Source organism: Rhipicephalus sanguineus, chromosome 8 (genome assembly GCF_013339695.2).
Source record: "Rhipicephalus sanguineus isolate Rsan-2018 chromosome 8, BIME_Rsan_1.4, whole genome shotgun sequence".
NCBI classification, from domain to species: domain Eukaryota; kingdom Metazoa; phylum Arthropoda; class Arachnida; order Ixodida; family Ixodidae; genus Rhipicephalus; species Rhipicephalus sanguineus.
In genome coordinates, this window is record NC_051183.1 from 11,751,838 (window position 1) to 11,779,394 (window position 27,557).

The window sequence follows — 27,557 nt, forward strand, 5'->3', positions numbered from 1 at the left end:
TATATGGGGCATATAGGGGAAAGTAGGGCCTGTGAGGGCTATTCGGCAAAACAGCTGCGGCCTTCATCAACGAAGCCCGGGTATGAGGTGGGCTTGATGCACTGCTCACCTCTAACGTCCTGGCTATATCCGGAGGTGAAGGCGAGCATGGCCTTAGCGGCTCTCTCGGGCGTCCGGCGCAGGCCCTGGCGGTCCGGGTTCTCGCCCAGCTTCTCGAGCATGGATCGGTAGTCGCGTGCGATGGACGCGACGAGCTGGCGCTCTTGCGCGTCGCACGGCGGCTCCATGGCAACTGAATCCCTGTCACCACCGTTCATGGAGGCGCCGCCATTGGTGGCCGAGGAGGAGACGACGCGCTCTGCCTCGCGGGCCCCCTCGGACGAAGGGGGCCCCGCTATCGACGTGCGACCCATGGGCTCACCAGGTGGGGACAAGTCGCAACAGTGAACGCTGCAGCCGCCTCGAGGGATCGAAGCCCGGTCCAGGCTGCGCAAAGGAAAGAGTGAAAACTGTTGCGCTCCGACAAGGAAGGGGTACATAATTTTTTTTTTCTTTTTGGTCCTTGGGGGCTTTAGCGCATCTGTTAGGAAGGTGGAAGAGGAGAAAATGGCGTACACCGTCTTCGCTAAATAGCTAAGGCTTCCATTAAGGTTATATCAAAGAAACGGGAGCCTTTAAAGTTCCCATCTTTCGCTAAAGTATTTTTATTTAGCTATAATTTATAGTTAGCTATAATAGCTATAAATATAGTTTTAATTTTTCTTTTGCCTTTGTTACTGTAACCGAAATTTGTTAAAAGTGTCATCGTGATAGTTCTATTTCTGTTTTGTACCTATAACCAAGTAGTTATTATGTGTTAACCTTTGCCCCTCCCCTCTTCAATGTACATTTGTACCCTGAGGGTATTTGAAATAAAAATAAATAAATAATCCGTGACGCACTGGCGTAGCCAGTTAGAGGGGGCGGGGGTTCAAACCCCCCGAAATTTTTCAATTTTTCATGCGTATGTATACACGCACACGTACACACACACACACACGGCTATACATGAGGAGCATTGAAAAGGAGTATTCGCTAACTCTAGTGGGCGACTATCTTTTTATCTCGTTTTTAGTGAAGAAAATAAGAATTAGTTTGTCTTTGCCTTTGGTCGTGAGGTACAGTCGGAGTCAAAAGTTTAGAGACCACTGGGTCTGAGAAAACTTTATAGTATTCCTCAGCAATTTGTGACTGCATTCCGTCGACTGCACAGTACGTGTTGTTAGCGCGTTTTAGAACAGGTCGCAAATCTGAATACCAGGCTGCCTGCCGAAGCAGCAGGAATACTCGGCGCTTTCTTGTGTCTCGTGGTCCTTAAACTTTTATCTATGACTGTACAAGGATCGATACTCAATAGGATTGAAAACTGGGCAAGTTGGTGACGATTGATATCGGGTATAAGCAAAACAGCGGAAAAAGAACGACACTAAGAAAAAGTGGGCACAACACGAGTGATGACTTTCAACTAAAATTTTTTTATTGAAAGACCACCTTAAAATACTATAACCTGCGCATGCTCTTACAAGGCAAAAAAAGAAAAAAAGAAAAAAAGAAAAGAAAACTGCATATCTGAGCCGTCCGTCTGCCTTTTAGAGTGTGAGCTACGTAAGATTAACGAGTTTTTTGACTACAGGTAATTTCCGCGCATGCGTTGTTGGTTTTCTGGTGTTTGATTTTTCTTTCAATAAACTTCAGTTGTTAGACAGCGCTCGTCTTGTGTTCTCTTCTTTGTGCTCCGTCCAGTTCGCGCTGAAAAGTTTTCAAGAATGCATCAGTTCCAACTCGCCCACCCCACTCTCTACTTTACTGCAAAAGGAACTCATGACGACACTCTTGGTTAGAGACAAGGAAACTTATCTTTTTTTTTTTTCGAAAGTCTGCCCTTAGGCATAATAAGTATTGATTCAAAAAACTACATACAAATTTTATTCGTGTACGAAAACAAGTAATGAGCGGTGTTGAGGTCCACGACACTGGACTGTCGACGATTGCAAGTCTAAAAAATAAATTTCCTTATCCCGTAGACAAGCCCGTAGCCAGGAATTTTTTTCGGGGGCGGGGGGGGGGGGGGGGCACTTGCTGAAAACCTCGACTATTTGAGAAAAACACCTATTTTCATTATTTTTGGTAAAAACACCTACGTCACCAATATTCCGGGAGGGGGAGTGCCTACCCCCCCCCCCCCCCTTCCTGGCTACGGGCCTGCCCTTAGGGCAACTGATGGCTAACTGGCGCAGTTACGGCGGCCTGCCTTCTGCATTTTGTTGGCCTCGAAAATTTTAGGTGTCAATTGGTCGTGGTAGCGGAAAAGAATTCTTGCCCTAGAAAATTCACCCGCAATCTTGGCAATGCATTGCCAAGTGCACATCATCCCCCTCACGTGTGGAAGTGTCTACATAGGTCAATCGGGGCGATGTGTAAACGCGCGCCTCAGGGAGCATCAAACTGCGCTGAGAAGCAATGTTTGCTCAACGCACTTGGCTGACTTGAGCAACGTGAGCTGCATAGTTACGGCGGCCGCCGCGGGATGCCCCCACGTGCCCACGCGCTCGCTGGTTATCACACTGAAAGGAAGCCGCGCGTACTGAAGAAAAAAAAACATGACAAGAAAGTGCTCAAGGTCATGACGCGCGCTGACGAACGGATTGCCGCCTTGTCATCCTCACCCTTTGTGCGTAGCTTTCAGCGTGCTCACTGGTACGTAAGGAGAGACAAACGCGTAGCTTTCAGCGTGCTCACTGGTACGTAAGGAGAGACAAACGCGTAGCTTTCAGCGTGCTCACTGGTACGTAAGGAGAGACAAACGCGTAGCTTTCAGCGTGCTCACTGGTACGTAAGGAGAGACAAACGCGTAGCTTTCAGCGTGCTCACTGGTACGTAAGGAGAGACAAACGCGTAGCTTTCAGCGTGCTCACTGGTACGTAAGGAGAGACAAACGCGTAGCTTTCAGCGTGCTCACTGGTACGTAAGGAGAGACAAACGCGTAGCTTTCAGCGTGCTCACTGGTACGTAAGGAGAGACAAACGCGTAGCTTTCAGCGTGATCACTGGTACGTAAGGAGAGACAAAGCGCTTGAAGCGTGCGGCAAATCCCCGTGACTTCGCTCGTACATGACGGATTCTTAAAAAAGTTTGCGGCAGTTGATTCGTGATGCAATAAGCTCTTTTAGTGAAGCCATTCGGTGTTAATGAAGCTATTCGACGTGGATTGGTCCGGTCTTATTGCTGAAACACTCCAGTCAGGCCTTTGGCACACAATACCGGATTTGGCTGTGACATGGTCAGTGAGCAGGCGACGGTGCACAAGAACAAAAACAACCATCCCAGTGACCTTACAGTGCGCATATAACATGCCAAAATATTGCGGCAGGAATCCCATGTATAGCCAAGAACTTTACTCAATATATGTTTTCAAATATCATCAGCTGGCCACAGGAAATTGCTATGTAATAAATTTCACTTGTATTGTTGAACCGTACCACTTGCCACTGTAAAGCAATGGAGCCTTGAAGGCATCAAAAAAGTCACATGTGGTTCTAAGGATGTTCAAAAAGCGTCAGGAAGGGGAAGTTGGAAGCTTGCGATGAAAAAATCCGTAAACAGGGGGTGGGTGCTCGAGCCGACGTTTCGACAAGCGGACTTGCCTTCCAGCCTTGAAGAAGACACGTCCACTTGTCGAAACGTCGGCTCGAGAACCCACCCACTGTTTACGGATTTTTTCATCGCAAGGATCTTGTCGTTCTGCACATGTTCACTTGTTCTGCACTACCAATAGGAAAAAAGCTTAATTTTTCGTATGCTCGATTGCCGTTGCCCTTCATGTGGTTCCAACAGCAGCAGCAGCGACAACAAGGACAAACCCGCCGCGGTGGTCTAGTGGTGAAGTCGCTCGAATGCTGACCCGAAGGTCGCGGGATCGAGCCCCGGCTGCGGCGGCCTCATTTCGATGGAGGCGAAATGCGAGAGGCCCAAGTACTTAAGTTTAGGTGCACGTTAATGATTACCAGGTGGTCAAGATTTCCGGAGCACTCCACTACAGCGTCCCTCATAATATCGCGGTGGGTTTGAAAGTAAAATCCCAACAATTATAATATGAGGGGTTTAAGGTCCCCAAACACTATATGACTATGAGAGACGCCGGCTCCGAAAATTTGGACCACCCGGGGTTCCTTAACGTGTACCTAAACCTAAATACACGGGTCTCAAACTTTTCGCCTCCATCGAAAATGCAGCCGCCGCGGTCGGCATATATATATATATATATATATATATATATATATATATATATATATATATATATATATATATATATATATATATATATATATATATTTTGTATGTCAAAATATGTGCACGTGGTGTGTTCGCGACTGTTTTTCCTGTTTTCTCAGGACTCTTACTTCTCTTTTTTTTCCCTCAGGAAACACGTGCTGTTCGTATGTCATAGTATGTGCACTCTACGTCGACAATAAAGTTGTTTTTTATGAAGGCGCATCTACTCTTAAAATACTTATAACCTTGCAGCAACCGAAGTTGCGGAATATATATATATATATATATATATATATATGTATATATATATATATATATATATATATATATATATATATATATATATATATACCGTAAAACGCCGAGCAATCGCCCCGGCTCCTCCCCTGAGGCCACATTTTTTTTTTCATGACGAGCATCGCTTGTGTAAAAAGAACCACATGAATGAGTACACTGAGTGCGTATCTCATGTTCTTTATGAAATTTCGTTGTCATGTGGCCGGTCATATATTGGTCAAACCGGTCGCTGCTTCAGTGGTTTGGCAGTTAGGAGGGTGAATAAAAACAGTAAATAAATAAGGCACTACATTAGAAACATGGATCGGCATTTTTCATTTTTAGCGGCTCTCCTGCCGCCATCTTGAATATTTCGGTCCGGCACCGAGCAAGCGCCCCCCTCCAAATCTGGTCGGATGGATTATCCTTCACCGTAGGGGGGGGGGGCGCTTGCGATATATATATATATATATATATATATATATATATATAAATATATATATATATATATATTGTGTGTGTGTGTGTGTGTGTGTGTGTGTGTGTGTGTGCATGTATACACACGTCTAAAAAGTCAAACATTCTGTTTACTAACGCTGCGGCCGGTGAAGCGGCCTTCATCAGAGTGAAGGCCGATTCACCGGCAGCTGGTTCAGTAAAAGAAATGTTTGGTTTTTTAGGCTGGCGTATGTTCATTTTATGTATATAAAGTATTTCCGTACTTGGATTCAGGTGCATGACATTCTTTTATAGCGCGGCTTACACTTATAGGGAGCCTGAAACTGCAGCTGGCGTTTCTTCACATCGATATCCACGGCTGTTTTCATTTCAGCTAATTGGAGTCACAGCCTCGAATGGAGGACGCACATGTGAAGAGGATACCGGAAATCGTATTGTCAGCATCGTGTGCATGTTACAAGTGGACCCCTCAGAGCCATCTATTCCCGCTCGCGTGACAGCTGCCGACATCACTCGCCGGCAAATGCCTGAAAAAACACAGTTGTGCAGCTGTAGATGCTGATGAAACTACGCGAGTATCAGCGTGAACGCTCTTTGTTAAGGACAGTGACATGTGCTATAATTCGTTTCGAAGGCGCAGCGCAACACATATAGGAAGGAGAAGTGATGCAGGAAAGAGCGCTGACTGTCAGCTGAATTTATTGAAGGGAATCCAGGCGTCTTTAAGCAGTCCGCGGATCGGTGCATCGACACACCATCACAATTCGCCTATCTGATAGAGAGATTTCGTCCCTCGGTCAACAGTTGTGCATAATCACGGGCGCGCTTCCTTCGCCCGGATTTTCTTCACAAAATTCGGTTTAAGGACACCGCTCTTTCCTTTCTCTCTTTTTGTTGCGGTGCACCCACGATACTGAGCACGAACCAACTCGCCCAAATCAAGCTTTTGTTGGTGCTATGTGCAATCGCGAAGAGAAGTACAAAGGAACGCTTGCGTTACAGTGACAGGGCTCGAAAGCAAGCATCGAAAGCTGTCGTAAAATAACAGACACGCAGTTCTGCTCTCATAAATACGCGGATATGAATCGAACCCGCAACCTCAGCAGCAGTGCACTGTATAGCCACAGAACCGTCGGGGCAGTCCCGCGGCACTTTTTTTATTAAAGGGCAACAAAAGCAACGTACTTTCACTAACAAATTAACCGTTAATAATCGGTAACTTCAAGCACGAATGAAATATACAAAACCAGCCAAGAATGTCGCTAGAGCGTTCACGTATGCCACGCATTTCAATAATTTGTTCCTGATAGATGACTTCGGCATTCCTATTATCATTCGTGCTCTCCGGGCCATTGACCCTGTGAGAAGCTATGTACACAGTGTACAATTGTGTACATCACTTTTCTTTGCTATTTGTATCGACTAGGGGCTGATAAAGAGCAAGATATATTGAGATTTGAACGAATTGAACCTCCTGCACAATAAATTTGTCTTCGTTTAACTTCATTTTGCAGTGTATAACAATACACACATATGATCAATTTGCTGAAGGCACGTTCGACGAGTCGTTCGACGTGCCGCTTCCTGTGAGCCATGCGAAAAGTATAATTTTTCTTTGCTCAAAAGGAATGTAATCAAAAATGAATTTGCACTGTATTTCTAGCCTCAGATTTCCTTCCATATATTTATGGCAAAACAGAGTATGAATGACTTCAAAATAACAATATATTTAATTACAACTGAATTAGAATTAGTTACTATAACACTCATAAATTAGCGTATTATGACATTATTTTTGTTGCAATAGAATATCGAGTGCCTTGAAATAACGTTTTATCGATTTGACACCTTTACAGACAGTTCTTCATAGGTGGCGTCTGAAAGGGTAAAGTTCTGTCCTTTGTCACGTCAGCGTTCATGAAAGCGATAAAACTAACGTCGAAGTCTTTATCTTTCCTGTGTTCGCAACAGAACACCCAAAAAAATTATTGCTTCACAACAATCAATAGGAACATGAACAATGCTTTCCGGATTTTTCCACAATCTGGACATTATGGCGCAGGGAATAAAGAATACGTTAGTTCTTTGCCAGGTTCTCACAGGACGAGTAGAGAAAGTCTTTGTTCCCGAAGGGATAATTCACGTTTTATTTCTTCTGACAAGGTTGTCATCAACCGATTTATTTATCTCAAGCTGCAATAAGTTGCTGCGGAATGTCGTTCGTATGCGTGCCTTTCCGTGGCGCTACATCGAACTGCGTTTGGAAGTCGTTAGTTGTATGTTGTACTAGATCGAAAAAAAGAAATGTCACACGCTCCCTTACATTTGTGTATAAGACGACTAGAGGGAGCCGTCTTCTTTTAGATGAGAAGCATCTTGTGGCGGAGTTCAATCCGGTGGTGGTGGTGATGATGTGCGGCGTGACCACCCTTACTGCGCATGCGCAAACCCTCTCCACACACCTCCTCTCCGCTCCCACTCCCCCTCTGAAACGCGGGCTCGACATGCCGAAACGCTGCTTCGCATCGCCTCATGGTCCCCTTTAGAGAGAGATGGTGTAATTTTTTTTCTCAATCGATTGTATCAACACCCCCGAACGCTTTCGGAGGCATTGGAAGATTTATGTACCTCGCATGGTTTTGCAGTGGCTCCGGGATCGGCCCACCTTTGACCAAGCGACGATGTCGTGCGATGACGTCATCATGCGACGTCAGGTTATGTGACGTCACTATGACATCACGAACTTTGGCGACCTGAGAAGCCATATGGTATGATGATGATTTTTGCGTCTCTCGTGTTGACGACGACGACATCGACGGTCACTTTTCGCGTTTGATGAGGCATCTGAGGCATGGTGCAGCAATGTCACCAGTATTCTTTTCACACATCCCACAAAGCGTGTACCTCGCCCGCCTTGAATTATAGGCGGGCGGTCTCAGATACACAGGAGTACTCCCGGATGGATGGATGGATGCTATGAGCGTCCCCTTCATAACGGGGCGGTGACATGTCTGCCACCAGGCTCGAAGGAGAAAAAAAAAGCAAGAAAAAAAAAAACTTCCCCGCCTCATGCTGTCCCAACGCCCCATCCACACCGACCAAATCCATGCCACCATACCAAAAATACAAATTCACGGTCCATCTCTCTGCCTCTCAAGGCAGAATCACCTTTTTTTCCCCCAATTATTTATTTTTGTACTTTATCTCTACTTTTCTGCCACCAATACTCTAACCGTCTCTTACTTATTTCTATCGCGGACGTGTTCAGCTTTCCATTGTTGTCCCTAAAACCCAAGGCTTCATGTAGACTCGTGCCCACACGTATACCTGGGTGAATATCGCCGCATTCAGTCAGTACATGTTCCATCGTTTCCTTAGTTCCCCCGCAGCATCACAAGGTCAGAAAAGCGCCAAACTCGGGCAACTATACAGACGACGCCGTGAGTCATGTGACCTGACCTTGTGATGCGAGGAGCCGAAATGAACGCTGAGCAGCGGAAGGTGGTTGAACGAGAACTCAAGATGTCTGCTCGCGGTGTCGCTGTCGAGGTATAGTCGAGGATGAACGATTAAAAGCAGTTTCGCCGCGGTCCTTGTGGGGCAGTCACTTGGCGTCCGACATCATTTGACATGGGAGTCATTATACGGCTGGTGTGACGGCAGCGATGTGGGTAATTTGACGCGTACGTAGCAGCGTTTGCGGGCGCCTTCGGGCATCGACGGGCAATTATACCGGGCGATTGTACGGAGGGACGAGCTACTTTCTGGTGGGACTCGAGATGAATATCGAGCGAGATGTTGTCGTGGAAAATTATAAGGGCTTGCCCACTCCCTGTCGCCTACGAGAGCGAAGAAGTAAGCAGACGCTCTCGTGCAGTGCCTGTCAGTGTATAGAGTTGTAGGGGGCGCGCTAGTGCGGCTTGTGTCTGCAGTTGCGTTTTACTGGGACTAGGAAGCGGAACGCTTGTCTCTGGTTTGCGTCCCCTTATCTAAAACTCTTTCCAGCGCATGAGGGAAAGAGGGAGATAGCTGTTCCGACGTGTCGTATGTTGCCGCAGTAACTTCCCTTATAAAAATGTGAGACAAGTTCAAAAAGAAAGTCTAATGACTTTTGACATATCAATCATTTGACGCTCTAATGTCATTCAAAAACATATTGGCCACCGTCATTCTGATGCGTAACAACATTCTGTTTTGGACATATATGTAAGTGCACCATGAATACGAACCATGCATAAGAACAGTCCCTAATTTTTATCACAACAATAACGAACTTTTTTTCTGCACGTCACCAATTGTCCACAGTCCCAATTCTTCTCCGCCCCCTAAAATCCTTCGCGACGCCGTGCGGGTAATCCCCACTCTCCTCCGTTAATTTGTACTGGACAAATGGGCAACACGGGCCCCTGAGCGAGTGTTCGCAGTGTCACTTGATCATATCTGTTCACATGTGCATATGCGATCGACTCATGCTTTTTAAAAATAAGGAAATGCTTACTTCTATATATACGGCAGGTAATATTGTTACGGGGAGAATATATTTACAATATATATACAGGGAATAAACTCAGCGGCTGGCAAGATGGCGCCCAGCTTGCAGGGTCTGTCAACGTCGTCTTTTTTGTCTTCTTCGTTGTCCTTTTTAGCCCGTTACATTATTTCCCGGCGGCTGAAGCACCGACCCGGTGCTCATCAGGAGGCAGTCGAGTGGTAGGGCTTGAGCCGCGTAACATGAACTACGTCAGTGCGAGGGTGAACGACGGTGGGGTCACTAGGGGCGATTTCGTAGGTGACGTCGGTCACCTGGCGTAAGATGCGGTAAGGGCCTGAATAGCGTGGGAGTAACTTCTCGGAAAGTCCCAGGCGGCGCGTGGGGGACCAAAGCAGAACCAGATTGCCGGGCGCGTAGTGGACGTCACGATGGTGGGCGTCATATACACGCCTCTGGTTTTCCTGCGAGTCCGCTAGTCGGCGTCGAGCAACTTCGCGCGCCTCTTGGGCCTTCGTTATTGCCTCCCGAGCGTACTCCGACGTATAACTCAGTTTGGACGGCAGGAGTGTGTCGAAAGGTAGCGTAGGGTCGCGGCCGAACAAAAGGAAAAATGGAGAGAACCCAGCGGTATCGTGTCGAGAAGAATTATAGGCAAAGGTGACAAACGGTAACGTAGTGTCCCAGTCGCGATGATCAGCGGAGACATACATGGATAGCATGTCAGTAAGAGTTCGATTGAGGCGCTCGGTTAGGCCGTTGGTTTGCGGATGATAAGCAGTTGAAAGCTTGTGTTTGGTGGCGCATGAGCGTAGGAGGTCATCAACCACTTTCGAAAGGAAGTAGCTGCCTCGGTCGGTGAGGAGCTGCCGAGGGGCGCCGTGGTGTAGGATGACGTCCTCGAGGAGAAAGTCGGCAACGTCAGTTGCACAGCTAGTTGGAAGAGCCCGTGTGATCGCGTATCGGGTTGCATAATCAGTTGCTACTGCAATCCACCTATTGCCCGCAGTGGACGTAGGAAAAGGGCCAAGGAGATCAACACCCACACGGTAGAATGGCTCTGATGGTATGTCGAGCGGCTGAAGGCGTCCGGCAGGATGGGTAGTAGGTGTTTTCCGTCTTTGACAAAGATCACAGGCAGCAATATAACGGGAGACGTCGCGGTACAGCCCAGGCCAGAAGAAGCGCCGGCGAACTCTGTCATAGGTCCGTGAAACGCCGAGGTGACCGGCTGTCGGCATATCGTGAAGCTGGGCGAGAACAGTCTGACGCAGGTGAGGAGGAACGACGAGTAGTCTGTCGGGGCAGTCAGGACGCATGTTGCAACGGTACAATACACCATCATGAAGCTCAAACATTCTAAGGGAAGGGTCGGGCGTCGCGGATGTTAGCCTTTGGATGATATCGTGCAAGAAGGTGTCCCGCCGTTGCTCGATTCCAATGTCGTGAAAAGCGGACAGAGAGAAAACGTTGGTAGAAAGGTTGGCCGTAGAACTGTCTGGGGGGTCAACAGGATATCGGGACAAACAGTCGGCATCTTGGTGCAAGCGGCCGGTTTTGTAGACAACTGAGTAGTCGAATTCTTGGAGGCGCAGAGCCCAACGACCAAGGCGGCCTGAAGGGTCTTTCAGGGACGAAAGCCAACACAAGGCATGGTGATCAGTGATGACTGTGAATGGCCGGCCGTACAAATAGGGGCGAAATTTTCCGACTGCCCAAACGAGCGCCAGACATTCGCGTTCAGTAATGGAGTACTTGCGCTCAGCAGCAGAAAGAAGGCGGCTGGCATAGGCAACAACGCGTTCCCGACCTTGTTGTGTCTGGGCCAGGACTGCACCGATGCCATGACCACTTGCATCGGTACGGACTTCTGTTGGAGCTGATACGTCAAAGTGGGCGAGAATAGGTGGAGAGGTAAGCAGTTGTACCAGATTGGAGAACGCATCCGCTTGCTCAGGACCCCAGACGAAGGCAGCGTCTTTCTTGAGGAGCTGAGTGAGAGGGCGCGCGACGTCGGCAAAGTTTTTGAGAAAACGACGGAAGTAAGAACAGAGGCCGAAGAAACTGCGAACGTCTTTGGAACAAGTTGGCACAGGAAAATCTTTCACAGCCCGTATTTTATCTTGATCAGGGCGAACACCGAAGGAATCAACGAGATGCCCGAGCACAGAAATTTCACGACGGCCGAAGTGGCACTTGGCCGAATTTAGCTGCAGGCCCGCCTTACGGAAGACAGATAAGATCTTCGATAGCCTTTCAAGGTGCGTCACAAAGGATGGAGAAAAAACGATTACGTCATCCAGGTAGCAGAGGCAGATGGACCACTTGAAGCCATGCAACAGGGCATCCATCATACGTTCAAACGTGGCGGGCGCATTGCACAAACCGAACGGCATCACTTTAAACTGGTAAAGGCCGTCGGGAGTGATAAAGGCCGTCTTCTCACGGTCCATCTCGTCAACGGCAATTTGCCAGTACCCGGAGCGAAGGTCGATTGAAGAAAATATTGTGCACCGTGAAGGCAATCCAGGGCGTCGTCAATGCGTGGCAGAGGATAGACGTCCTTCTTTGTGATCTTGTTCAAATGCCGATAATCAACGCAAAATCGCCAACTGTTGTCCTTCTTCTTAACAAGTACAACAGGGGACGCCCATGGACTGCTGGAAGGCTCGATGATATTCCGAGAAAGCATTTTGTCGACTTCTTTTTGGATGATTTGTCGCTCAGTATGGGAGACGCGGTAGGGTCGCCGATGAATTGGTCTCGCATCGCCTGTGTCAATCCGATGTTTAACAACTGACGTTTGTCCGAGAGGGCGGTCGCCATGGTCGAAGATGTCCCAAAAGGACGCAAGGAGAGCGCGCAGTTCATCAGCATGTTGGGTAGGTAAATCGGGTGCAATCATCTGAGTTAAGGCACCTTGGTCTGATGGAGTAGTAGGGGAAGGTTTCTCTGCACACGAATCTCTGTCGTAACTTAGAGTTGAAATGTGGCAGTCGGCCGCCGGCATGATTTCCGCAAGTGAAATGCCACGAGGGAGAACTTGTGGACATAGGCCAAAATTCACGAGCGGTAGACAGGAGGCGTTGTCCGTTATAGTAACGAGAGTGTGCGGAAACGCAACGTTTTGCGAAAGCAGGACTTCAAGATTTGGAGACACTATATAGTCACCGTCGGGTACAGGTGGTACAGGTGAGACGCCGACGTAAGTAACTGTCCGTGGAGGAAGGCGAAGGTGGTCTGCGGAACAGAGCCGGCTTGGAGGGCAACCGGGAGGGTCAACAGCAGTAGGTAGAGCGAGTTGCACAACGCCGGCAGAACAGTCTATCAAGGCCGAGTGTTCCGACAAGAAATCAAGTCCCAAAATTAGGTCGTGAGGGCAATGTTCTAGGACGTAAAACATAACCGATGTGTGGTGTCCGGCGACGGTCACACGAGCTGAACACACGCCAATCACGGCAGCTGTTCCACCATCGGCAGTTCGGACCGCAGGGCTTGGGGCAGGAGTAACGACTTTTTTTAGGCGTGTTCTGAGGTCAGCGTTCATAACAGACACGTGCGCGCCAGTGTCAATAAGGGCCGTAACTGGTACACCGTCCACGTCTACACTGATAAGGTTCCGATGTGCGGGCAGGGTCAGTAGAGGATTTTGGCATCGGGTCGTGATTGCAGCATCACCTCTAGGAGCTGCTCCCGTCAGTTTTCCGGAGGTGAGCGCCGTAAGGAGCTTGGGGACGGCGATCGACGAGATGGGGGCGAGCGGGAAAAACGGCGTTGCGGCGAAGGTGAGCGGCTGAGTCGAGTGGGCAAAGAAGTGTCAGGCATGAGCGGCTGTGTTTGCGGCGATGAGCGTGGATTACCGGGAGGAAGGCGATGGGACGGAAAGTAAGGCCATGGTGTCGAGTTAGACCATGAACGGCAGTGACGAGAAATATGGCCTACACGACCGCAGTTGAAACATATTGGCCGGTCGTCTGGTGTGCGCCATTCCGCCGGGTTACGATAACGTGGGGGAGCGGAAAAACGTCGGTTCGGTGTGACAGCAACAGGTGGAGTTGGTGGAGCATATTCAGGTCGATGAATTGAGCAGATGTTGTTCAGGCCGACGTTGGCCAGTTCCTGACGTACGACGGACTGGATGAGGGAGACGGTGGCGTGATGGTTGTCGGAGTTGAGGGTTGGTGACGTGAGCGGAGCAGCGGCTTCGATTTCTCGGCGGACAATACGGACAACATCACTGGAACTTTCCGTAGAAGGCAGGCGGGGGTCTTCACAGGTGGATGTAGCAGCCGTGTTAGGTAGGCGTGTAAACTGGTGGAGAACACGGCGGCTCTTAGCTTCCTCAAAGCGCCGGCATTCGGAAATGATGTCTTGTACGGTAGACGAGTTCTTGAATACAAGCAGGTGAAAGGCATCATCTGCTATACCCTTGATGACATGGGCAACCTTATCGGCTTCCGACATCTGCGAATCCACCCTGCGGCACAAAGCAAGCACGTCCTGAATGTACGTAAGGTAGGATTCGGTGCATGTCTGAACGCGAGACGCGAGCTTTTTTTGGGCGGAGCGCTGACGTCCCAGAGGTCTGCCAAATAGCTCCCGAAGCTTTTGCTTGCATAACTCCCAGCTGGTCAGCTCTTCCTCGTGCGTTTCATACCAGACCTTCGCGGTGTCGGTTAGGTAAAAGATCACATTGGCCAGCATGAGCGTTGGGTCCCATCGCATACGTACGCCCACACGCTCGTATGTCTTTAGCCAGTCTTCTACGTCAACACTATCGGTGCCCGAAAAGGTACCTGGGTCTCTCGGGGGCTCCAAGATGAGGGTTGACGGCCCGGTTGGAGAACGCACAGTAGCCGCTGAAGGGTCGGCATTGTTGTCTTCCGTCGCCATTGAAGAGGCAACTAGGCGCCCGCTGCGAAGCTTCGTCTTGCGTGAAGTTAATACCCAGCACCTCCACCAAAGATGTTACGGGGAGAATATATTTACAATATATATACAGGGAATAAACTCAGCGGCTGGCAAGATGGCGCCCAGCTTGCAGGGTCTGTCAACGTCGTCTTTTTTGTCTTCTTCGTTGTCCTTTTTAGCCCGTTACAATATAATAAACCTTGCTGCGGTCGTCAGCAATTCTTCGATCGCCGGTGCATGGGCGATATATGTAAAATATTTACGCATTCTACTGAAACACGATATTTGTGTACATTGCAACGAAAATTGTTTATTGCGTGTAGTCTCTGAAGGAAGAACTTGTCTAAATTGTGGTAAACTCATATAACAGTGGCAATTAAGGCTATTTAACTTCTTTGTTGTGATGCGCGTTTTGACATTAGGAACGGCAACTGAAAGTCTGAACACTTCAGTCACCAGAAATTAAAATGCACATGGTCATTTGACTCTCTGATGCACACTTAATGTTAAACGACATTAGGGTTTGCATGTCTAATGTCTGTCTAGTGACTCATTAGGAGCGCACTTAGTCGACATTAGACACTCAAGACTCATTTTCATAAGGGTTAGTTTTCGTTATTTTGCGCTTACAACATGCAATCTCTAACCATATTCCCCCTCCTATCGTCCGAAGAATTAAAAAATCCTTCAAGCCAGCGGAGGCTTTACGTCCTTTTCGCGCCCATTCGCGCTTGTGTGCGCGTTGGCGCTCCTTCAATTTGTTGTTCTTCCTCCGAGCGAACGACACGCGTAGGTAGGCCCCATAGCGAGTCCAAAGAGCAATTGATGACAACAGCTCTAGAGCGATCTCTACGTCACGAGACGAAGGGGCACAATGATTGGCGGGGAAGTGCCGCCGCCGAGCATTTGTGAGGCATCGGCGGTGGCGAAGGGGTGCCGAAAATTGTTCTATGCGTCGTTTTGTCCGCGGACGTGATCCGCCAGAACCTATAGTTTTTGCAACCTACTCATAAAATGTGTTTTTGTTTCCATATCCCGCTGCTCTCTGTAATGATTCGGCCTGAGAGTAAATAACTGAAATCTAACTAATCTAATCGAATCGAATCTAATCTAATAACTGAGAGTAAATAAATTGTACATCCTTGGACGCGAATTATTCACGATGTTCGTCATGACGTTCGTTCGGCTATAGCTTCTGCGGCTGTTTTGTGCACGTATTGGGAAGAGTTTATGCTTACTGTACTGAAGACAACTTATAAACACACACAAGCATAGTCTCGTTTTTCACATTCATTCCCATACAGGTAGGCAGCCTCCTCTTTTCCTCTAGTGTATTTCTTCCTCGTGTTAATAATAATATCTGGGGTTTAACGTCCAAAAACCACGATATAATTATGAGAGACGCCGTAGTGGTGGTCTAAACCTAAGCACACGGCCTCAACAAACATTTTCGCCTCCGTCGAAAACGCAGCCGCCGCAGCCGGGATTCGATCCCGCGACCTTCGGGTTAGCAGTCGAGCGCCATAACCTCTAGACCACCGTGGCGGAGCTCTTCCTCGTGTTTCCTTTTGTTCCCAGAATACTGATTATTCGGGTATATGGGTGCCAATTAGTATGACACGCATAATTATGAGTAGTTTTCGCACCGCACCTTGCCAAGGGCGCACACAACATGGGCTTAAACTGCACATCCCGCCCACCTGGTCAATACCGTGAAGCGTGAGTCGGCCCGGCGTTGCATTATGGGAACCTATATATACTGTGCTGCCGGTTTTTGTGACTTCGAATACAAATCCTATTCAAATGGCGAAATGAATGCTCCATTCTTTCATCGTGATTCACTAGCCTATATATCCACTTCCACCAGTATCTTGCGACATCTTTCTGGCTGGTTATTATGAGTCTCTTTAAACGGAAGCGGTGGGACGACGTACGTGTGTGGGCGCCGTCGCGGGTTCGGGTTCGTCCCAGAGATATACACGAGCTCATGGCGCTAGTGAAAAGTTTTTCTGCGAGCGCGCGCGTGGTGGCGTAATGTCCTGGCGGGGCACGCCGAAAGCGATATCCGCGGATGACGCCGGCATTTTTTTGCTCTTTCGGTAGCTCGCACGAGGCACACCGCTGCATGCCACTTTATCGTCGGACACGCGGGCTTTCCTCAATGTCAGTGCCACTCCGGCCACCAAGTCGGCAAGATTGCGCCACTGTCGCAATCGCCTGATCTGAAAACTGTGAAGACGCCACCGGCCAGCATGCCTGCTGCTTCGCTTACACAAATCACGGAGCTCAAACCTTTTTATCATTACGAACAATCAGAGTGATAGATCAGGTGGTTACTTGCTGAGCTAGTTGGTTCATTGCAACTCATGTAACAGAGCGAAAAAATGGACAGGGTGACGACAGCGCTGACTTCCAACTGTTCATTCCGCTGACGATACCAGATACAAGGGTGGTCATAAGTTCCGAGGCCGCGCTGCCATAGGATTATATGGGATAGCGGCCTGAGAACCTTTGACCACCCTTATATAATGTATATACACGACAGTTGGAAATCGGCGCTCTTTACACTCTGTCTCTATCGTTGTCCTTTCCACTTTTTCGAGAATGTTACATGAGTAATTCATTATCTAAACTACGCAATTAACAATATCATTTTGTCAGTTAAATTAAAAATAAGGCTCATGTTGTGTCCCTCAATTCTCTATAACAAAATGTTCCTTGATGCGCGCGGAAAATGACTCTGTCACGTTTTGCGTGTTAAACATATGACGTTTTCTTGCTAGAAATTCGTTCACGAGAAAGACAAAACATAATTCACTAACATGGACATAAATAAACACATGGAATGACGCGGAGGCAACACGTACAATTGATGTCTAGCACATTTATGCGCGATTTCGCTTTCAACGACGGCGCTCTCGGTGAGACAGACGGGCACGATGTGGCACAAACCGCGAGCAGTGCCCGTGTTTGTGGCCTAGCTGTGTTACAGTTTGTGCTCCTCTATGTCTCCAACAGAGCTCTCTCACTGAAATGTTAATGGACAAGCATAAGCGGATTTCGGTCTTTGATTAACTTCCTATTGCACATCACTGTTTTTTAGAGCTTCCTGTTTCGTTTTCTTTTTATCTTGTCTAGCAAAAGTGCACGATTACTAAAACCTAGGGCAGTTCATGGGCACTTTCAGTAATGAATGAATGAGTGAATAGCTCACTAATGCCTTTTGAGAATGCATGTACTTATGCTCATTAATTTTGTTGAGCAGACTCTTTCGACAATACATAGTTATTATATAAGGTGATCGAACGCCTTAGATGCCTCATCAAACGCCAAAAGTGACCGCCGGCGTGAACACGAGTGACGCAAGAATCATAATGTGATGACGTCACCCTAGACGTCATCATGACCTCACTGGTTGGCAAAACTTGTGGCGTCATCACTTGACATCCTCGCTTGGTCAAAATTGGGCCGATCCCGGAGGCATTCCAAAACCACTTGAAGTGCAGAAAGCTTCCAATGCATCCGATCACGGAGGCAGTGCAAAACCACGTTGGGTGCAGGAAACCTTCGGGGGGGGGGGGGGGGTCAATTCAATGGACTTAGAGAAGAAGATGGCTGTCGCCTTCGAGTAGTCTTAGGCAAATGCATTAGGGAGCGTCTGCCTTTCTCCTAATTCCTACGTATACGTTGTCTTTGTTGTTACCAGAGGTATTACCTCAACCGAATCAGTTAACTTGCTCACACGTGGGATCTATCGCCTGCGGACGGGCGAAATTCTCATCCCGCCTCGCTACATTCGTGTCGCCAAGAGGGCATGACGAAATGCACCCGCGGAATGAAATCAGCTCCCGCGTGCATTCCGTGCAGTCTGTGACGTCTCCGTCTCAGACGTCCACAAACCGAAGGTCGTCGACTCTCGCCCGACGGCCTCGCTCACGGCCGTGTGCTGCGCCCGGCCTTGCTAATCATAACCCTTTGCAGCCAATGTATCGAGAAGTGGCATGTATTAATCACTGCTATAGGAGCACAGCCGGGATGGGAGGGCGCACTCAGGGCCGGAAGGGGCCCCGGGGTTACACGCCGGTGTGCTCACCATCTCTGGCATTTCCGCATATAAAAGATCACGTGCGCTCTGCCCCAGAACCCCCGCCAAACAATGGCATAGCCAGAATTTTTTTTTTCGGGGTGGGGGAGGGGGGATGTCCAAAAGCCCTATTTGCATGTTCGTGCTTATGTTGTGCGTGTATATATGCACTTGCAAAATTGAAAAATTTCGGGTGGGGAGGGTGGTCAACTGGTTAGGCCAGTGCCCGCCAGAGTTCGCAGCCCTGGGGACATAGCCAGACATGTTTACCGGAAGGGAGGGAGGAAGGGGCAGATTGTGTTTAACCATCCTTTATGTGTGTTCGCGCAAGCCTTTATATGTGTGCCTATATATATATATATATATATATATATATATATATATATATATATATATATATATATATATATATATATATATGTACCTGCAAAACTGAAAATTGTCGGGGAGGCGGAAGTTTGAACGCACCCCCCCCCCCCTCAACCATCTTTCCGGCTACGCCACTGGCAGCCCTGTCAAGATATATACTATGTGCAGCGCAAAGAAAGGAAGACAAGGGAAGGCACATAAACGACATAGACTGGCGCTGACTTCCAACTACATTTATTGAAGAGCACGAAGCCACCTTTTATACATGCGCGCATGTTATCAACAACTGAAGACGCATCATAAGTGACCCAAACAAAAACGGCATTTCTTTGTCAGAAACCTACACACTTGGAGTCAGGCCCGCAGCCAGGAATTTTTTTCGGGATTTGGGGGGAGGGGGGGCACTTGCTGAAAACCTTGACTATTTGAGAAAAACACATATTTTCATTACTTATTTTTGGTGAAAAAACCTATTTCATCAAAATTTCGAAAAAGCCTGGGCCCCTAGCCCCCCCCCCCCCCCCCCCCCCCCCCCCCGGATACGGGCCTGCTTGGAGTACTTGCACAGTTGCCACCAGATTTCCTAGTGTGAGTGGCCTCTATTATTTTTCTTTCTGTTATAATGGCGTAGCTGTTTGAGCCGAGCATTGATCCTAACGGGTGAACAGAAAGGATCATCATTATGAACGGGCACGCCCTCTCTTCTTCCTCTTCGTCATCTCCTGCTTAGCTCTCAGAACGCGTGAGCTGACTTGTCCGGCGTGGCCTGCAGCAACTCTGGCAGGTGAGAGAACGACTACAGAGAGAGAGAGAAAGAAAGAGAGAAAGAAAGAAAGACATAGAAAGGAAGACAAAGAGAGAAACTCTTGGCGAAAAAAAAATTTCTTGACGAGGCGGGATGCGAACCCGCGTACCCACGATAATAAGGCGAGCATTGTAGCCCGTCGGCCTTCCATGCACGCTAGCAGGGCATAACATAGACTTTATAGAGTATATGGTAAAGCAAGCGGGTGGGACAGAGAGATGTGAGGGTACGGAGGAGGGGAGAGAGCGAAGCATAGCATAGAAAGAAAGTGAAAGACAGAAAGAGAGAGAGAAAAGGAAAGAGAAAGAAAGATGGAAGGAGCGAGAAACAAAGAAATGTATAGAGAAAGAAATAGAAATAAACAGAGATAAAAAAGACGTAGAAATAATTGAGAGAAGAGAGAATAATAAACTTGCAGAACTTGCTTTTCAAGCAAGTTCTGCAAGTGTGTATAACTGACAAAGAAATTCAGTCTTTGTTTGGTCACTCATGATGCGTCTTCAGTTGTTGTAAGATGCGCGCACGTATAAAAGGTGGCTTCGTGCTTTCAATAAACGGCAGTACATGTCGTTCATGCGTCTTCCATCGTTTCTTTGCGCTGCGCGTATACATACTTAGTATATATCAAGACATGTACTACCCCAACCAACCAGTGTTGCGGAATGGGCGCCTCCATTCCTATTCCATGCCGGGGAATTAGATTTTACCGCAATTCTATTTCTTTCAATTCCTCGGAATGAAAAAAACTTGGCCCATTCCCACTCCGGGAATGGCCGGGCAGCTCAATTCCATTCCTGTAATTCCTCAATGTAGAAAAGGGACCTTGATAGTTTTATCGAGTTAAGAATGAACGTAAAGCTGATGTCATCAGATGCATTACGAACTGGAAAAGGTTGCAAAACACGTTACCAAGGTCGAGGCATAGTAGCTTGGTGGCATATCTCCTGCAGTAAAACCGTCCTACCGATTCCCATAGGGGCAGTTCTCCCACTCTGTAGCATTTGCACGGTCAGCAAGTTTGAACGAATGGTGATATTAACATTGTTTAAGTTTAAATGTGTGAATGCTAAAATGACGACATAGCATATTTTTATGCTGACAAAAGTAGTGTTCAAGAATATTAAGCAGTTTTGCCATGCGTCTGGAGCGCCTAGACAGGGGCACAGTATTGCAAAAAGGTAGGGGGAGGGGGGGGGGGGTATGAGGTGAGCCGGCGTCAAGCTGGTATACGAAAGCTTGCAGTGAACACAAGCATTGCGCCATCGTCAATACGCATCACAACTTAGAAAAGCGCTTTTAAGAATATGCGTCCGAGTCGCCAACGGTGACAGAAGCAAAAACAATGAAGTGAAGGGTAGGGAGTCAGCAGGCACTTGAGGCGCCGCCGAGTGAGTGAGTGAAACAACTTTATTGGGTCCACAAGGGGGGAAAAATCGCAAGGCGTAAAGGGGGGGGGGGGGTATACCGCCGCCGTAGTTCCGCACGACGGATATCAACGGCACAGAACCGCGGTTACGCGAAGAGTAGAGACAAACTTCGGAGCAGCACAGTCTATATAAGGACAGAATTGTGGTAGGCGCGTTGCTTATACACAAAAGTTTACGGAACGTGGGCTCCTCTGCAAATGCGAATTTCTGCTCTGTTAGTGCACGGCGCTTCTAAACCAGCAGGTAGCTGCGTAGGTCGCAAGAACTGCTTTAGGCTGGAACATCTATTTGGAGGCTGTGTTCTCCCACAAAACGGGAATATAGCTTTCTCGGAAATTTCGTGTTCCGAAGACTTTTGGGTGCGGGGGTACGGTGCTTGTATATAATCAGCCAAGCCATTTTGAAAATACTGCTTTATCGTTAAATTCGAGGCTCTGACTTACTAATGTTTGAAGTTTGAAAAATAGCGCATAGGGGACGAAAACGTGCACTATTTTCGGAAAAACGCCAATTCCTTACCGTGGAAAAGGTGCTTAATTCCATTCCCATTCCATTCCGGGGTCACGAAAATATGGAATGATTCCGGAGTCATTCCGATTCCGTAGTGGCAACTACGCAACACTGCCACCAACGAATTCTTGTATAGCCCTGTCAAGGGATCAGACACCACTTGATATCTAATCAAGGGTTCAGATAGCGTGGCTCTGCAGCATCAGCTCATTCAGCTGCTCCATCCCGTAAGATTCGCGTTCCATACTGTTCTTACTGGCACATTACGCACTAGATAAAAAAAAACTACTTTTGGTTTTTGTGTATGCAGTTTAGGTATCCGCCGCGATGGTCGTAGTGGTTATGGTGCCTGACTGCTGACCCAATGTCGCGGGATCGAATTCCGGCCACGGTGGCATCAATATGCTGGAGGCCCGTGTACTTAGATTTAGACCCGCGTTAAAGAACCCCAGGTGGTCGAAATTTCCGGAGCCCTCCACTAAAGCGTTCCCCAAATCATGTCGTGGTTTTGGGACGTAAAAATCCAACTATTATTATTATTATTATTATTATTATTATTATTATTATTATTATTATTATTATTATTATTATTATTATTATTATTATTATTATTATTATTATTATTATTATTATTATTATAAATTGCTCAGGTAGCCGGCGATATCCATGTACTGTACTCACGGACTGAAACAGGACAATTTAGGGCTAAGTAAGGCATTCCTCTCCACCGTCGGGTCATATTGATGTAATTTCGACTCGAACGCGCCAACATTATCTTTAGAGACCACATTTGTCGGGACATGACGTGGTTACTTCGAGCAATTGCAAATACCAATCGTTATACTAAAAAAAAACTTGTCTCGTTTGAATCCGTGAGTGTATACTGTATACGTGGACGAAGTTTGGTCGTGTTATAAATGTCGTTTCTTTTTTTCCTCTGCGCTTCTGTATACATGCCTCGTCGATTCTGTCAGCTCGCGATATTCTAAATGCATGCGCGTGCACTTCGCGGGTGCTTCCTGTTATCGGTTACTACGTAAAGCAACCGTCTATATAAAAACTTTGCGAATTTTCAGGGCACGTAATGGAGAGAACAGAATAAGACCACACCTCCAAGGTTCCCCACGTGCATGGCATCACATCTGGAACTAGTACTGTCTGTAATAAAAAAAAAATATCGAAGGCAATATTGTGCATACGAGCAATCTCTTGTGTGTATGCAGTACCTTCGAAGTTGGCGACCTCAATAAGCTACGTTGGTTTTACATGCCGCACAATAACTTAAATGGGTTAAATGGCATCGCGCAAATCTATCTCTTGACAGTGCATATACGTGACATTGACTGCGAGCCAATAGATAACAATGCCTCTGGTATGAATGGCGATCGCGTGTCAATACAATCGACTGAGAAAAATAAGACCATGGCTTTCGCTTTCGAGTCGTCTTAGGCAAATGCGTAAGGTACCGTGCGACTTTTTCGAGTCCAAGAAGCACACTTATATAGCCAACAGATTGCCCACGTCACTCTGTGTCACATCGTGGGCTAAAAGTTAGATCAGTGTTACGCCCGCACGCCCAAAACGCTACGTTATTCAGCACATCGAAGTTCATCTACCTCAGTTGAAACTACGACGAAGAGAACACATTCTAAATTGCATGCGCGAATGGCGCACCGCCTGCAGGAAGAAGCGTACGTTGGCTTTTCGTGCCTAACTGCAATGCGTACCAGCTGCGCCTGTCAATAGTTCTCTGTACACCACTGTAACTGAAACAACATTTGCGACTTGAAATCTGCGTCTCACCGGATAAAAAAACGTGAGTTTGTAAAGAAGCCGTTTCTTTCTTCCTTTTTCTTTCTTTCTTTCTTTCTTTCTTTCTTTCTTTCTTTCTTTCTTTCTTTCTTTCTTTCTTTCTTTCTTTCTTTCTTTCTTTCTTTCTTTCTTTCTTTCTTTTTTTTGTGACAGGCGCCAAAGTATAGGAGGAAGGGCGCTAGGCCATCTGACTCCCACCAATGCGGGACCCTGCTCCCGCCTGATCCCTAGTACTGTCCATTACGTTTTATAGCGCAGCTCCTAGGCACCCGTTCCTGCGTTGAGCGGCGTCGCCGTTGGCGTTGTCGGCGTAACCGATAGAGCGAACGAGCACGAAAGAGAGCGAACGCGGAGTCTGTCGATATCACTGGCCTCGCTTTCTTCCTCGGTCGGAGCTCGTACGTGCAGGGCGGGCATGTGCACTGCATGTGACAGTCTCGCTTGTCGTAACGGGGATGTAGGCGTTTCGCTTGGTTCGCGACGCCTGCAATGCACAGAGTGGTGTGCATAGCGCTCGAGCGCTGACAGTTTCTGTGGCTATATGTAACGAATGTTACATTGCTACAATATCGAATAGCCAAAACTTAAAACACAGTTGGCGTTGCCCCAACACGAAGCTGCGCTCAGAATTTGCATAAGGCAGTATGGTAATCGTCGGTGAATTTTTTGGCTTTCAACTGTTACGGCTATTCAGTGTTACGGGCCGTTGCACATATCCCTTACAAAAGTCTTCATAATTATTCAAGAATATTTTATTGGCTTTCTTTGTGTTCAATAGACTTTTTGTGGACACGCAACTGAATAGCATGCCCGATTTTTGTAAGGTATAAATGCAAAGATATGCATGCATGGTGCACGGTTTCCTTTCTTTTTTCGATGTCGACAGCACGCCACACACATCTCGGTATATAGGTGGCAATGAATGACACGCTTGTAAAACAAGAAGGGAAAGTGAACAAGACGAATTTGTTTCGTCGGTAACCGCTACAGCAAAACCTCGTTAATTCAAACTCGAAGGGGACTCTAAAATTGTTCGAATTAAGCGGAGTTCGAATTAACGGGCGCGCACTATAGAATGAACGGACATCGCACCACACTGCGCTGGCAGAACCCAAAGAAGCCACCTCTGGACTCGTTATCGTGCACTAGGCGCGTTTGTAGCAGGTGATTTCGTAAATGAAGTTCATGGAGCTCTAACAGCGGACAGATTTAGTCGACCAGTCAGACATACGCCAGAAACAAGCACCGTCATGCATTTATGTGAGCCGTGAGCCTTAGTGCGAAATATATGACGCTATTCATGCTCCTAAATACGTATATTTTCGTGGCAGAGTTAACGCAGTCAAAATTAAAAGTAATCAGTAATTTGCATTTGCTTGCATTTCTTCTGTAGCTACTCCATGAGCATCGTTCACAGCTTGCCCAAGAGCTCCAGCGCAGCGTGCAAATTCTCATCTACTGAGAAATGCTGTTGTTTCGTTGTTTGGCATCTCTAGTAAACTTGGTTTGGTTTTGCAACACAGTGAAAACCAGGGGCTCCCAGTTCAAATTAACCGTTGTGGATACCAACGCGTTCGAATTATCGGGAGTTTTCCCCCGTAGAAATACTGAAGCCCGGTACCAGGGCTTCAGTTCGAATTAACTGTAAGTTCGAATCAACCGAGTTCGAATTAACCAGTTTTCACTGTACCTCATTCATTCACAGTTCCTTAAAGATCTACGGTTCTCAATAATGATTGTTGGAGTTTTACGTCTTAAAACCCCTATGTGATTATGAGGGACGCTGTAGGGGAGCTCCGCAAATTTCGACCACCTGGTGTTTTTTAACGTGCACCTAAGTACACGGACCTCAAGCATTTCCGCCTCCATCGAAAATGCAGCCGCCGCGGCCGGGATTCGATCCCGCAACCTTCGGGTCAGCACTCGAGCACCATAACCACTAGACCACCGTAGCGGGTGACATTTTGTTGTACAAAAAGAACATAGACGCGCAAGTTATGCGTGATTATAAGCAATATGAAAATATTACCCCAAACACGCATTCCTATCAAGTGCCGATCACTTCGGGAGGATATTTCCATTCATGTCGACGTTATTGGTGTTGACGTTATCATAAGGAACAGAAAAAAATCATTATTGGTTATATTAACGATATAGTCTGAATGCCGGTTTCATTCTTGTATTGTTCTTAGGAAGAACGAACTGCCAAATAGGCACCTTAACCACAGTTCGTGCATGGTGTTGTCACGTGTGCGGAAATCGCACTGATCTGCACTCACCTGTTGTGCCGTGACAGTCGCGTCGGGATCGGTGAAATCCTATAGGATGCGGTCCAGCTGACTGCGTCCTTTCCGAAGCGGCTGAGGCGGCGAGGCGGTGTCGAGGGCAGCGGAGTGGGCCGACAGGACCGTTTGCCAAGTAACCGGTGCGACTGACGATAGTCGAGGCAGCTCCGTTGTCTAAATGACTCTCCTCCGGCGTGGCGACCCCCGTCGGGGACACCACGTGGTTCGATGGAGAGTGAGAGGCGGTTCCTCCTTGTCAGTGTGTGCAATTAAGCGGCAGCTGACGTATCTGCATTCGCTTTCGCTAAGCAGAAACAGGTCTTCTTTGTCGCGTACGTTTTACCCGCGTTCTGCTGCACGGATGCATCGAGGTCGCGGCACTACGTAGAGTGCGGCATGTGCCGCCTTATCGAACGTTTCATGAAAACACAGGTGATACGGGATCACTGACGTAATTGTCTCCCTCCCCCGATTTTTTTTTCGTTTTGCGTGCGCATACACACACACGCATACAAACACACGCCCGAACATACATAAAGGTTTGTCAACGGAGTTACTGTTATCACGCGACTTCCACTATAACATCTACAGTACTGTTAATTTTTGATAACAGAGAACCCACTCGTATATTCTGTCATCCTTCAAACATGCAATCTGACGAAGGACGCGGACGGCTCAAATCGGTGTGGAAGAGGAGGTTCTGTCAACGGCATTGTGGGGGGCGACCGCCCTCCCTTAGATCCGCCACTGGTTGCACTGTGGTGTTTGCTTCTCAAAGTCCTTGTGTTGCTTAAATATACGTAGAGATCAATCAATTCGCTAATGCAACCATCCATTCGTTTCATCCCATCAACACGTCCATCAGTCAATAAATGAACACACTCGAGAAAGCGAACCGGCGTTCGACATCGGCCAAATCAAACGCGGATGCAACCGACCCCACGACAGCTGGCAGAAAGCACAAACTCGTCCATTCGCACATCACTCTTATAACCTGTGTTGAAGTGAACACACTGCGCATGAAGCATATAAAACATGACGCTATAGATAGCCTCATTTTTTTAAAATTTCTCTATGGCGACGTATCGACGTATTAGGGTGACGCAGAATGCACGTCCAGTCCCGGGTTTATGGCAGTTCGCTGTACAGCAGGGCTTGAATTCGGGTTGCCTGATCTTGTTTAGTTTATGGTTTGTTTAGTCCCAGTCGAACGAAGTCGAAAGGCTACGGAAACAGACGGAACAAAACACATGTTCCACAGGGAGGAAACAGAAGGTTTTCGTCTGTTATTATCATCATCCTTTAGGTGGGTCGGGGCCGGACGTAGGGGGACACGTGGTTTTGTTTCGTCTTGTTCCGTTGGGGAAACTGGCTCAAACCCACGATGGGGATTGACCACACTGTTAATTGTAGTGAAAAGCATTGAATAAAGAAATACTAAACGCTATGCAACATTGAAAAGGGAAGGAGAAGGACGAAACGCGATGTAAATAAAAAGTGAAATAATTCAAGAACAGTTAGTATGGCGCTAACGTGCACATCTGTGTGCCAGGGGTAGGGTGGCTAGAATAGGGAGGTGTGAAAAGCGAGTGGTGTTTCCCTTGCCCGAAGGTACCGCGTTGCGCGATCCCTCCGCTAGGTCGAGATATAGCGCAACAGTCGGAGGCGCTGCCTGCTAGCATGGGGGAGACGGCAGTGTTTGTCGCTTGCGACGGAAGCTTGTCGGCTTCGTTGGCGTTCCACGTGGTTTTACGAGTTACTTGTGTTAAGTGTTCCTTGAGAGGAATGGCGTGTACAAAAAAGGAAGAAAACTCGGCGAC

At 47.6% G+C, this 27,557-nt stretch overlaps 1 protein-coding gene across 1 annotated transcript in view; it reads right to left on the minus strand.

Annotated features, from left to right (window-relative positions):
• Nucleotides 1–25,909, minus strand: part of LOC119401376 (GTP cyclohydrolase 1) — a 46,601-nt gene extending 20,692 nt beyond the window's left edge. Inside the window, exons 1-2 of the mRNA XM_037668113.2 lie at nucleotides 25,732–25,909; nucleotides 110–486 (exon numbers count right to left, since the gene is read on the minus strand). Of these exons, the coding sequence (XP_037524041.1) occupies nucleotides 110–413 (304 nt within the window). The 5' untranslated portion in view covers nucleotides 414–486; nucleotides 25,732–25,909. The remainder of the gene's footprint in view (nucleotides 1–109; nucleotides 487–25,731) is intronic.
• Between the last annotated feature and the right edge of the window lie 1,648 nt (nucleotides 25,910–27,557).